Source organism: Hippocampus guttulatus, chromosome 6 (assembly GCF_054856545.1).
Source record: "Hippocampus guttulatus isolate MCC_2025c chromosome 6, RoL_Hgut_1.0, whole genome shotgun sequence".
NCBI lineage: Eukaryota > Metazoa > Chordata > Actinopteri > Syngnathiformes > Syngnathidae > Hippocampus > Hippocampus guttulatus.
The window spans coordinates 10,058,477-10,072,260 of record NC_141266.1 but is presented as its reverse complement, the minus strand read 5'-3'; the positions used below and the strand labels follow the sequence as shown (position 1 = coordinate 10,072,260).

General features: G+C 41.2%; 1 protein-coding gene across 1 annotated transcript in view; it reads left to right on the top strand.

Annotated features, from left to right (window-relative positions):
- Positions 1 to 11,114, top strand: part of tgfb2 (transforming growth factor, beta 2) — a 39,535-nt gene extending 28,421 nt beyond the window's left edge. The window contains exons 2-7 of the mRNA XM_086113852.1: positions 1,236 to 1,399; positions 4,222 to 4,354; positions 4,437 to 4,547; positions 4,676 to 4,850; positions 5,575 to 5,728; positions 5,855 to 11,114. Of these exons, the coding sequence (XP_085969978.1) occupies positions 1,236 to 1,399; positions 4,222 to 4,354; positions 4,437 to 4,547; positions 4,676 to 4,850; positions 5,575 to 5,728; positions 5,855 to 6,013 (896 nt within the window). The 3' untranslated portion in view covers positions 6,014 to 11,114. The remainder of the gene's footprint in view (positions 1 to 1,235; positions 1,400 to 4,221; positions 4,355 to 4,436; positions 4,548 to 4,675; positions 4,851 to 5,574; positions 5,729 to 5,854) is intronic.
- Positions 11,115 to 13,784: the final 2,670 nt, after the last annotated feature.

Below are 13,784 nucleotides of genomic sequence, written 5' to 3'. Positions count from 1 at the left end.
TCTTCCGTACCGCATGATCCTCACGAGGGTCGCGGGGGGTGCTGGAGCCTATCCCAGCTGTCTCCGGGCAGTAGGCGGGGGACACCCTGAATCGGTTGCCAGCCAATCGCAGAGACGAACAACCATCCGCGCTCACACTCACACCTAGGGACAATTTAGAGTGTTCAAACAGCCTGCCACGCATGTTTTTGGAATGTGGGAGGAAACCGGAGCACCCGGGGAAAACCCACGCAGGCCCGGGGAGAACATGCAAACTCCACACAGGGAGGCCGGAGCTGGAATCGAACCCGGTACCTCTGCACTGTGAAGCCGACGTGCTAACCACTGGACTACCGGGCCGCCCTGATTAATGTTGTGTTTTTGAAATATGAATTAAGCAGCAAAATCCGCCTGCTTTTATTCATCTCAGGGGGGATCGAAAATGACATCACAGTTGTTCATAGGTTCAGTTAACGATCGATCATGGCCCAGCTTGTGAATGTCATATGACCAAACGGTTTTTACATGCTGCATGGCAGTCAGTGCTACATGTGTCACCCAGCTCACATGGAAACATCTGTCAAACCTTTACATATGCAAGTAGTGTTGGGGGGAATGGTTTCTGTGCATAGCTGCAAGTCATTCCGTGAATGTCTTCCGCTGCTGGAGCTCTGCTTCTCTAAGCCGACACATTTAACAAGACGGATCTGCTTTGGGAACTTTAAAGATAACAAATGTTGTCAACTTTATTTTGGGCATGTTGGACATGTGGCAAAAGAGTTGAACATGTCCTGTAATACAGTAATTCTGTTTCTTATCAAGCTATTGTTACAGCGTTTAACAAATTATTATTATAGTATTAGACCTCCACCCAATATGAAATTTGTGCCACAGCTTCCTTGATGGTCTTTTATGACAGATAAAATAAATAGAAGCTTACATTTGTGAAGCACTGTACCTACAAATTTGCTGTGGATATACTATAGCTTAAAGTCTACCACTGTGACCATGGCTATATAGCCTACTGTACTCGTGGATGTCAAGTTTTTATTTTAAACCAGGTAACCAATGAGACAGTGAAAGAAATTTGAGAAATTTTATTCGTAAAAATATAAATGCGTGATTGATTGGATTGCGTGTAGAACAAGCGATAACAGCACATGGGAACTGAAAATACTTAAGTTGTAAATAAAAGTTGTGTGATCAAATTCCTTCTCTTAATTATTTTCATCACCAAAAATCCGTTTGTGTTTCAGATGTGATTTCTCCCACTCTCTTCAACCCTTACTTCAGACGGCTAATGTTTGACGTGTCCTCCAAGGAGAAGAACGCCTCCAACCTGGTGAGAGCCGAGCTGAGAATCTTTCGTCTTCAAAATCCTACGGCAAGAGTAGCTGAGCAGCGCATTGAGCTCTACCAGGTAATACGGTCACAATCAATCATTATTCTGCTTCTGATTGATGAAGGAGTTATGATGAAGAAAATGGCTTAAAGCTTCTCAAAGTAGAAGTTCCAAACTGCTTATTACAACGAGCGCTCATCTGTTAGTTTGATGTGATTGCTTGAGATCTAAACCATCGGGGGAAGCAGAAGCGAATTACTTATTTGCAATTGTTGATCAATGTGCTATCAAATTAATGCATTGAGATCTCATGCACAAATCGAGAGCATACGCTCTTGAGCCTTCTTTTCAACAAGTAGTTCAGTTGGGTTCAGTTAGGTTCAGTTGGCCGTTTATTCTTTGAATAAACAGCCACACGGAAGTTGAAAGAAGCAAAAGGCTGAAGGTTCTTTATTGCTTTTTCTTTCCTGGCTTGTGTTGCTCATGTTGCTGTTCACTCAAAACATGCCAGCATGAGGGTAGATGGGCTCTTTGTATGCAACCCATCTAACGTGCATTCAATTTTGTATTTATTCTAATTAATTAATATGATGTGAAAAGGCAGTTCACATGAAAAAAAAGGAAGTGACTGCATCCCCAAAGAAAAAGGCTCGGCACCAGAATAAAACAGAATAAATTGCTATTATATACAACATATAAATTGTTTAAACGTCCACGTTCTTTTTATACAAAGCTAAAGGGTGGGCCTACTTCATTAAAGAATTTAGATAAGTGATTTGGTTCTGCAGTCACCCAGAACTGGCTGTCGGTCAGCCTGTCGGCACCAGCCGGTTTCCATGCTATGTTTACATCCAGACAAGGGAATGACAGCTGGGCTAAACACAGCTCCAAACTGGGAGAGTCTCACGAAAACACAGCGCCTGTGAGGGAGGAAGGGACAGGCCGGTACAACGAGGGAAACCTGATAACATCCACCTTATGCACATTTATCATACACACACACACACACACACACACACACACACACACACGCACGCAATCACTTACTCAGATGCGTGGAGACACAGCTATACACAACACTTCATTTAGACGCGTTTGAAAATATATGAGCCCCTGAAATGCTTTTAAAGACTTTGCCTGTGTGTCGAGGGTGTTTTTAAGATAGAGAGATAGAGCAGACAGAAAGACACATGCCCAGCACAAGTGTAGGACAAGGTGCAGTCTGTGCACATGGGTGGAGTTTTCTTTTATTTTCATCGACGCACGTGGTTAGAAATGGGCATTTGCGCCATTAAGGGTGTGAACACAACCAATTTGTAAGCGGATCCTCTCATTCCCTGTAAACTCACCACAGGAGAGGTGTACAGTCTACATGGCGGAAGCATAAAGTGAACTACTGGACTTCATGAAGGAAATTGACACACACACACTGTGTTTATAAGGGACTGCAAGAAGAGCTCCACTTATGGTTGATAGGAAGTTGGCAGGGGATTTTGCAGATCAGAAGACAGCCTTCTACCCTGATCGTTCGTGTGCATGTGTGACACCTGTGTGTACATGTAAACTCGATTGCAACCTTGAGATCCACCCTGGTTGTAAATAAACAGACACAAAAACCGGCACACCTGATATTTGGTCGATCAGGTAGACATTCCGCCTACTGGAACCTGGTCTAAGTTGTGGTGCAGGTGGTGTAACGTGATTTTGGTGGATTTGATCGAGGTGCAGGCAGACAGATTCTGAGCGATAAGTGTGACGGTTGTCATCGTATTTCGTTCAACTAAATATCACAACAGTGCATATTGAACCTTCATGGAATGCATAAGAGTTGACCCTTGCATAATGGCGATTTGGCACAGACAGATTCACATAACTTCACACAACGATTCTAACTTCCTTTTTCTTAGTAACATAAATCTCTAATACTTTTTTGATTGATAAAAAGAAAAAGAAATGGGATAAAAATGTATTACAACTAACCTAGCAGTCCCGGCAAATAAGAAATCTGAGTTGAAGCTACAGGAGTTGTGTTTTACCCATTAGTTTGCGATGAGCCAAAATAAACATTCAGTTCTGAAGGACAGGACAGCAGAGTAATAATCGAGGCTTATCTGCCATCTGGTTCCGTTCTCGCTCCTGGGCAATCAATCAAAGAAGAGAGAGCAAGTTAGGTAGAGCTGAATTAATTCTTTGGCAATTATGCAATGCGGTTTAGCTTGTGTGTGTTCCTAGACTGGGTTTAAAGACTGGGTATCGGATGTTGACCAATGAGAGATATTTGATTGTATATTGATACATTATGTCGCACAAAGAAACAAGTCACATACCACATGCATTCTATTACAGCATCTCTCAAGTTGCAACGAGGTGCACTTCCCCTTTTTGGGGATAGGCCGCAGAGAGATTCAAATCCGCAACCTTCTAGTCCGAAAGCATGTTCTGAACAAAATGGCCTACTTACATTCTTTACGATGTAATATGTGGCACAGACATAACTGATGTGGTGTTCAAGCCAAATAACAGAGGGCTGGCCATTAATAAGTCAACTCATTCACTGCCATTGATAGCTATGTATGTAAAAAGAAAAATCAATTTTAACTGGCCTGGCATTTTAATTTAATTCACTGCATCTTTTCAACAAAATAATTTTGCATTTAGTCAAGAGACGGCAAAGGAACTGGCAGCCAAAATACTCACAACCGGTTTTGTTGTATCTTTGAGACTTTTCAGAAGACATTTGAATTTCTGGCTTTTGCCGTAGTAGCTCACAGCTCCACAGCAACAGTCCCAAAAAAGTTTGGAAATTAGATCGAATATACAATTTTCCAAAGATTGTACTTGTTTGTATTTTCTGTCTTCGATTTGATGTCTCATGCCTCATGCCTCTCTACCGTGCTCAGATTTTAGCACACAAAGACCTGACGTCGCCAACTCAACGATACATTGACAGCCGCGTGGTACGAACGCAAACAGAGGGCGAGTGGCTGACCTTTGATGTGACAGAGGCAGTGAGCGAATGGATGAATCACAGAGGTGAGTGCAGTCCAACACTCCTTCCCTACTGGATGTAGAACATGGATGACAATAGCCTGATGTGATATTTTTCTTTCCTCAGACAGGAACAGTGGATTCAAGCTCAGCCTACATTGTCCATGCTGTACTTTTGTTCCATCAAATAACTACATTATTCCCAACAAGAGTGAGGAGCTGGAAGCACGGTTTGCAGGTTATTTGATCTGAAAGTTTCATAAGCAATGTTCGGGTCAAATTTGTGGACTATTCATGATAAATGCTTTTACATTCTAATCTGTTGAGTCCGCTGAGATCGATTATTATTATGTATGTCTTCTCTAGGTATTGATGACAGCTTCGTCAGCAGTGGTGATCTAAAAGTACTCAAGAGGCTGCGCCACAATACTCGGACACCACACCTTCTCATCATGCTGCTGCCTTCATACCGATTGGAGTCTCCGTTCCACCACAAAGCACATCGAACAAAGAGAGCCCTGGATGCAGCTTACTGCTCCAGGTACTGAGCTACTGTAGCTCATCCATCACCAGTATGAATGAACTTGCTATTCCGACAAATTATTTATAACCAAGCGCAATATGTATTGTTTGAATATTGTTTCATTTACCATTTGAGATTTACCATTTACCATTTACCATGAGATCTTACCCCAAGTGGAGGAGTTTAAGTATCTTGGGATCTTGTACATGAGTGTGGGTAGGACGGAACGGGAGATCTGCTGTGATGCGGACTGTCGTGGTGAAGAAGGAGCTGAGCCAAAAGGCGAAGCTCTCGATTTACCGATCGATCTAGTTCCTACCCTCACCTGTTGTCACGAGCTGTAGCTCGTGACTGAAAGAACGAGATCCCGGATACAAGTGGCCGAAATGAATTTCCTCTGCAGGGAGTCTGTACTCTCCCTTAGAGACAAGGTGCCACGCTTGGTCATCCGGGAGGGGCTCTGAGTCGAGCCGCTTGTCGTCCACATTGAGAGGAGCCACATGAAGTGGCTCGGGCTTCTGATTAGGATGCCTCCCTGGTGAGGTCCCAGGACACGCTGGCCTGGGAACGTGTTGGAATCCCACGGGGAAGTGCTGAAAGAAGTGGCTCGGGAGAGGGAAGTCTGGGTTTCCTGCGAAAGCTTTTGCCCCCGTGACCTGACCCTGGATAAGTGGTAGAGGATGGATGGATGGACGAACAGAACTGTGTAAAAAACTTCAAACTTCTCCCTTATGAATTATAGAAATGTTCAAGACAACTGCTGCTTGAGAACGCTCTACATTGACTTCAAGAAAGACCTTGGCTGGAGTTGGATTCATGAGCCAAAGGGCTACGATGCCAACTTTTGCGCCGGAGCCTGTCCTTATCTCTGGAGTGCTGACACGCAACATGCCAAGGTACTATCAGGTTTACAGAGGCTTATAGTTGAAATAATCTATGAATTGTGAGTGAGGAATGTTAGCAATAAAGTTACATCAAAAACTATAATCACGATCAATTGATTGTTATTTTTGTGTTTCCAGGTGTTAGGCCTTTATAACAGCATTAACCCTGATGCATCAGCGTCGCCCTGCTGTGTGTCTCAGGACCTGGAACCCCTCACCATCCTCTACTATATCGGCAAGACGCCGATAATAGAACACCTCTCCAATATGAAGGTCAAGTCTTGCAAGTGCAGCTAGAAAACTAAGCCAGCACAAGCCACACCCAACTTCCTTTCCACAAGAACGCACACACACCAATTGCAACCATGCTATCGCTTCTATTTTCACTCACACGGTCCAGTGTCATGTGTTCAAGATTAGCGGTACTGAACAAATAAACTTCATTCCAAAATGGCACTGCTTACACTCTTACAAATACACTACACAGACCTTGATTCCACAAAGACTTTGACACCATGTGCCTTGTATTTGTTTTTTGTTTTTTCCATGGTCTTTAGCAGACATCAAATCTGGCTGGTGAGCAAATATTTTGATGCTGAACATTAGTCCAAGTTGAAGTGTGCCTTCAGTGTGCGGTGCCCTGCTTGGCTTTCCAAGCATCGGCCCCCCTCAGCTATCCAATTTCAAGATTCAACCTGTCATATCCAATCATGCCTCTTTCTCCTATAAGGGTAACAGTGCAGTTGTTTTGGTGCTAACAGAATTAGACTGGGGTATTGTTCCCATGTAGCTAAACAAGCAAAACAAAAGGCTCGAAGAGTAAGAAATTCTGAGTATTTCATAATGACAAATGAACACCATGAAGTCATATTTATACAAGACATCGGCAACTACCTGAAATGTTTTGTGCGGTGTTTGCCATACATTAAGATGATAAATTACCACTGTCTTTCAGAGAAACACAGAGCAATTAATCGTGATCCAGTTTTAGTGAGATCAACTAACACTCAGGGCTCTATTTTTATTGGCAGCGCACATGCGCATGGGTGTATAAACTGGCACATCTTGATTTTCATGGCGACGCAAGCCTCGTTTCGAATTTGACAGATCATGCCGTGCCATGCCGTGCATTCCGGCAGACCCAGAGCCTTTTCTTTTACGTGGCCCTGGCACACCTGATGACTTGGTGGCTGAAAGTAGGCTAAAATGTACACCTGCTTGAAGCAGGTCAAAGTTGTGGTGCAGGCGGTGTAATGTAATTTGGGTGAATTTAAGTTGGCAGATTCTGTGCGCCAGGCACATGTGTATTTGGTGACAGCATTTCTCATTCATAGATATGACAAAAGTGTACATCAAAGTTTCTCAATCATTGTAAAAATCAATTCATTGAATGCATTCTTCTTCTTATGATTTTTTTATTATTATTATTGTTTTGATCATTATTGCATTTTTAGAATGGCCCCCTAGCTGCAGAACAGCTATGGGTGAGTGTCACCAACGGGCACCAACGATTGGGTTGGAAACCGGTCTCCAAGTGCCCACTCAACAGTGGTGATCTGCGATTGTCTTGGCCGACTCTGCATGAGCTGCAAGTGGAGAGCTTGCAGTTGCGTATGAACGTATTTACATGCGTCAATCTACTGTATGCCATTCAGGCATGTAGACTGTGCGCCGAATTTAGAGGGCGTGAGAGTAGCCCGGAAGCATGTTGACTTCATACCCAAAACAGTGCAAACTGCCACTTTCAAACTACACGCCTCTGCAAAAATCCCAAAAGAAAGAAAACTTCACCCATACGCACAGTGAGGCTGAATTTTGACCTAGACTTGCGCTGGGCATGAAAATAGGGCCCTGAGTCTTGACTTCCCTCATTTTAACTCAAAATAAAAAGTACCAAACAGTTCTGTCCCTTATTAGTTAATTCAGTTGAGGAGAATTGCTGTATTCTACAGCTTTGTTCATTGAAATGGTTACGTTTTCCTGATTGACAGAAGAAAACTGAAAATTACAATTGCTGTTGACTTGTCTCGACATGATCTATCACATATCAATAGACGACACCTTAGAGCAGTGTTTCCCAACCTTCAGTGGGCAGAGGAACCCATTTCACATTCGAACAATTTCATGAACACTAAAATAATAGTGATCTGGTCTCAATTTACCCACAAACTGATTTACCCCATGTGAAATGTCGATCTTTTTAATTGAACACATAGGCGTTTACCTCGTAAACCTTACCATGAAGTTATTTTGTTGGATGAATGGCAAACGGAAGATACACAGGTTCATTTTACCATCTGACATCAATTGGAAGAGCATTTATTTGTTCTGCCCGTCACTATACATCACTGGCATTGATAGATGAAGATACTGTATATACATACAGGTATATATACAGGTATTCATAATTTATTTTATTTTTTTAAATTGGGGCAGACTAAGTGCGATTGGATAATTTCCAGCGGCACCCCTGAAGCGCTCTCAAGGCACACTTGTGTGACATGACACTCTAACTGGCTGGGAACCATTGCCCTCCACAAAACCTTGTCACATGTTGATAGCAGCCTCCATACAACAGTGACACTGCCAAGAGGTTATTGAATAAATGAATCAGTAAAACCCTGGTCGGCAAAAAAAAAAAACCCTTTGTTTTTAACATGAAGGATGAAATAATAGCGTTAGTAATGTAATGACAAAATGTTGATTGCCATCGCAACGATGCGCAAGTGGATGTGCCCTTTTTTTCAATGGGCTTCTATAGAAGGCCCAGTCAACATGAATCACCTCACGCGCTTGTCGCACGAGACAGATTAAGGCAAACACTGGAAGTTTATGTGATAAGTGTCTACATGTGAAATGAGTTCTGAAAATTACACACATCCACCCTCAATCCCCATCCACCTTTGCGCTCGCGCTTATTCAATCATACCACCTCCTCATTTGCATCTGTCTTTGTTTTGTATCCTTTGTCATTTTTATGTGTTCTTTGTCTTGCTATTTAAGATGTTCGTGCTTCGATGCGCTACACTCAAGAAACTTCGAATATATTCGAGAAGTGGAAATGCAACCTCGCCGACCCTTTGTATCTGTCAGGTGCTCCGTTAAAGATTTTTTTGTTGTAAAATATTAATAATTTTGGAAATAACTGCTGTCCGCTTATATAGTGAAAGGGTGAGCAACTTGTGCAAGTGTTCCAGATGTGCAGCTTGATTTCCAAACGGTTTTCAAAACAGTTCACTCGATAAAATATTTGTGTCTATCATTAAAAAAAAAAAAACATTGTTTGGGAGTGAATCTCAGCTTGCACATGTTGCAGCAAATAGATGGCTATTCTGTAGAACAAAGCAATAAGCAGCTGGAAGATTGTTCATTTTCTGACAGGCCTGAGACCATTGTAGGTGGAGCGCATCTTACTAAAAGACTAATGACATCGAGTTGCTGAAGCTTCCTCGTTATATATTTCAGACCACATACTGTAGTGAGCATGTTGATAACATGGGCATTAAAGCAATTATTATGATGCATGTCAAACATTTGACATTGGCAGTGCTGCAGCATTTGTTGAATGCGAATGATGGAAGAAGCTACTGAAATGGCAACCATTCAGTTTGAGATAATGCAAGCAGCAATGACTTTTTCTTAAGATTCTAGTTGGTTCCAAGAAATGTACTTTTTAAAAAAATTTTGGGCTATTCTCACATGCTCTGGAAAAAACAACATTGCTTAATCGTGTAATCTTACATCTCAATTTGAAGTAGGCCAACTTGGAGCAAATACAGCTATTCAAAACAGCCGCAATGAAGAAATAGGCTTGCAAATTCCAGCATCAAAACTTTCCTTGGGAATTAATGGGAATATATAAACATTAACAGAAAGTAATTCATTGAAATACATTTGAAATTTGCAGTTTAGTTATGAATGGGAAATGTTATCATATTAATGTAGGGGAACAATGTTTTGCAGTACTGTAGTATATTTCTTCACAGGCTGATTTGGGGGGTTTTTCTACTTTGATTTCGGAGCTATTGCTGGAAATGTTTTCATTCTATTTTTTAAAAAATTCAATTTGTAAGTCCTCATTTCTGTGCGAGTTGGTTAAGCGTCGAGATCTCACAGAATTTGGAAGTGTCTGCATTAAGCACAAAAATCTTGTCATCAAATACATTTGTTAAGCACTGCATCCAGTCTGTATTGTACAGGATATATATTTGTTGGAGTCAAGAATATTGCCCGGTTCAATAGCACGGACTGAATATTTATTCTCGAGGAAACAAACCTCTCGTGAATATGTTAATACAGTTTAGCTGAGGTTGTCCATCCCTTTGCAAGCCAACTAATCATCATATATGATCTGTCTGTGACTGCCACATGAAAAAGTGTGCAACACAATATATTATTTTGCAACCAACAACTGAAATGGGACACTATCGAAAAGTCTCTTTTTTTCCTTCCTTCCTTAGGAAATAAAACTCCCAAATTCCTTGGATTATTATTAATTTTTTTGGAAGGAAGCAAATCCGAATCCGTGTCCAGTCTATCCCTAACATGACAAAAATGGCTTCTGCCATCCGTGTCCCTTTCACTGTACTTCATTTGGATTTTGATCGTTTTGCTTGCGGCCTTGTGGAATCTCGAAGAGTTTAACCTTGAGCCGTCATTTGCGGTTGAATCAAAAACTTTCCATCCATGGAGAAACTAAAAGCGATGACACTTTATACACATTGGGTGAATATTGGTGTCATGTCATGCTCTCACCATAGTCGTGTGCATAGCTCACAGTGGTTAGGAAAGCTCTTTGTCTTCTGGTGAGGTCTTTTGACAAGTGATGACAGTGCACATGCAGAAACGCTGCGTACGATTAGTGTCATTTGACCCATTTAGGAAGGTTGCTGACTAGAAGAAGGGGCATTTCAAATGTTTTCAAGATGGAAGAACATTACAAAACGTATCAGTCAGTCAATGGCCAATTGATCCACTTTGTTCGAGGTTAGGAAAATGTCATCACTGAGCCATACTGTATTTCTGCCAATATGACACTTTTGTTTCACCCTCGTCTCTCTGTCATTAGCTTTCAAAACAAATTGCACTGATGTTGTTTTCGTTTTGTTTTTAGTGTATTAAAAAGAGAAGGTATTCCCTTTATATTTTAGTTAGTCAAACCCCCCCCCCCCTCCCTCCACCTTCATCAAACAAGGAGTGTGGATAACCAGCCCAAATGGGCAATGCCAGTGGACATCCTGACTAGCAGGGAAAAAAAGATTTCTACACGCCTTTTTTGTTGTTTTTTATTGTGTTTTTGGTTTTTAATGATGTGATTGTGACCCACTATGTTGTACTGTAATAGGGTATATTGTGGTGCTCTAGTGGAAAATAAATTATTTATGATTCAAGGCGTTCACTGTGTGTAATTATTTACAGTGCATTGTGTGTGCGAAATGCATTCGGAGATAAGACAAGAAAAACCTTTATTTGTCTCACAATGGAGAAATTCCTAATTTACAGCAGCAAAATTATGAAAGGGAGAAGTAGAAGAACAAAAGTATATACAGGTATCTATAAAGTATATGGATGAAGCAACAGCAGTCTTCTATGACGATTATTTTAGCACATACAGAACCAATACCACTGCACATACTAACTGCTGTATTTTTCTCTCTTCACATTTTGCGTCGAAATAAGCAGAAAATGTGAAAAGAAAGTTTGTGGTTCAGTTCATTCTTTTTGTTGGCCTCCATCTTTCCAACCTCAATTTGAACAGTCATGTATTTTCTTCCTGCCAATCCCTGATTGAAACTGCCGTTAAATTTAGACCAATTTGATGACTCTTTACCTCACAAATCAAAGTTGCATGTCAATGCTGGAAGTTGGAATCAGTTGCTTCACCATACAAGTATGACGATTATCGTGGCATGGTTTAAAGAAGAGTCAATGATAGTACATAAATCAGCAGTTAAAGGCTCAGACAATTTATGTCGCATGCATATTTCCCATGTTTCTCTTCTGTGCTAACCTTAAATCACCAATCACCAATTTCAGAGTAGTTATGCATGAGTGAACAACTTAACATGAACTGACAGATAGGAGCCCCTGTATTAGCATCTCAGGTGAGTACGATGTTTATTTATATAAAGTTTTTATTTTGAATTTTTTTTTTGAAGTACTCCATTGTACTGTAGATGTTTGGAGTTGTTGAGGTTACGTATTGGAAGATAAAGGTATGTGTTTTTTTTCTTTTGGTAATATCCTGAAATACGTGAAATGCTCTTCTTTAATGTCGCACCTCTTTCATATTGATGCGTTGGGGTGACAGTGCTTGGAAGGGAGCCTAAACAGTCGATTGTCTGTGAATCTGCGAAGGTGTTTTAGGAACACTTGAGTAACAAGTTCTGCAGTGTGAACGCAGCCATAATTACATAATGTTTTGGGTTGGGTTTTTTTTAGCAGCGCTATGGTGTTATTAAATTGTGGATTAAATCACTAAATATCCACTGACGGCCCCGGTCCAAAATTCACCTTCTGCCATTGTTAATGTAATTTAATATTTCGGGATTAAACTCTATAGTGCATACGCAATGAGGCTGTTATAATTCTTGCCGAGCTTTGAAGAGATCATAACGGATCAACTCCAGATACAGCTTTCACAAAAGCAGGGAAATCATCAATCAACATTTCCACAGGTATATTTCTAGTTATTGACAAAATTTCGACTAACCGTGTTGTGCTTTAACCACCAAACATATACAATGTTCCACCGTTAATTCACTATTGTTCTTTTTAATCTCCCCGTCTCTATCGCTCCTATAGCCTGCTTTCCTCCAGCACTTCCGCTCTTTCTTTATCCCGCTTTCACTGATAAACAGGCAAAACAGCGGAAAGCTTACAGGTCAGGAAACCATTGTGGTTCATTCAGTGAGGGGCTCTTTTCTACTTGAAACAGGAAATTCTTGTTCATATAAGTGTCTTTATGAGTGTTTTCAGTCTATAACACAAAATATACTGTGGTCTTGTTTTGACCCCTGACAACTATTAAAGCGAGACTTGGAAAAACAAAATGTTTGTCGAGCATGTCTGGTGGGGCCTTGTTGGTCTGCTTTCACATATTTTGGGTGAATACCAAAACACAATACTTTGGAGCAGTTCACAGTTGACTTAATACCAGGACAAAAATGTGAAAAATAAAATACAACATACCAGAGATGCTGATTATTTATACATTAAAAAACACACCTCTTTTCATTGCTCCTGCTTGTGAGATAGGCACCTGTCTGCTCAGGAAGTGCCGAATAAATCCTTTTACAGGTTAAAAGAAACCATGTAGCAATGGTGTTGGGTGACTTATCCTCACAATGTCCAATCTTTCTTGAAAAGTCTGCTTTGAAACGGAATTTTTGATCATGTCCGACAGTCGTCCTCCTCAGTCACCCGCATGTAACTAAGAATCTCACATTTTTGGCAGAACAATATAATTGGCTGCATGACGTCAGACTAGCTCGCGCTGATCAATTATTCGGAGCACAGAAAAAGGCTGCGAGTTGTGAATCTAAAATCTGTTTGGTTAAACAAATGTGTTATGGGTCAGCACGAAGGTCATTGAAAGCCTTGGGCAGATTGCATTGACATGACAACACATACAATCTGAACTTTGATCAGCCCCAAAAAAAAAAAAAAAAAAAACTCAAAACATACTCCCGACTGGATGCTGAACAGCCAAGACACATGCTATTAAAATGATCATGATGATATAAACTGTTGGAAATAAGTTAAAACAATTACATGGGAGTTGGAAATAGAGGTTAGGGTTTTATGGAAGTAGTCGCTGAAGGTGTACACTCGCCTGACTTGTGTGCACACAGCTTGGGATCGGTTCCCAATCAGTGATTGTGTGAATGTGGGTGTGTATATGGTTGTTCGTCTCTCTATGTGCTCTGTGGCTGACCGGCGACCAGTTCAGGGGATATTCCGCCTTTCGCCCAAAGTCAGCTGGGATAAGCTCCAGCAATTCCGGCGACCCTCTTCAGCATATGCGGGCGGTGTTGAAAATGGATGGATGGATGGTTTCTGGAAGTGA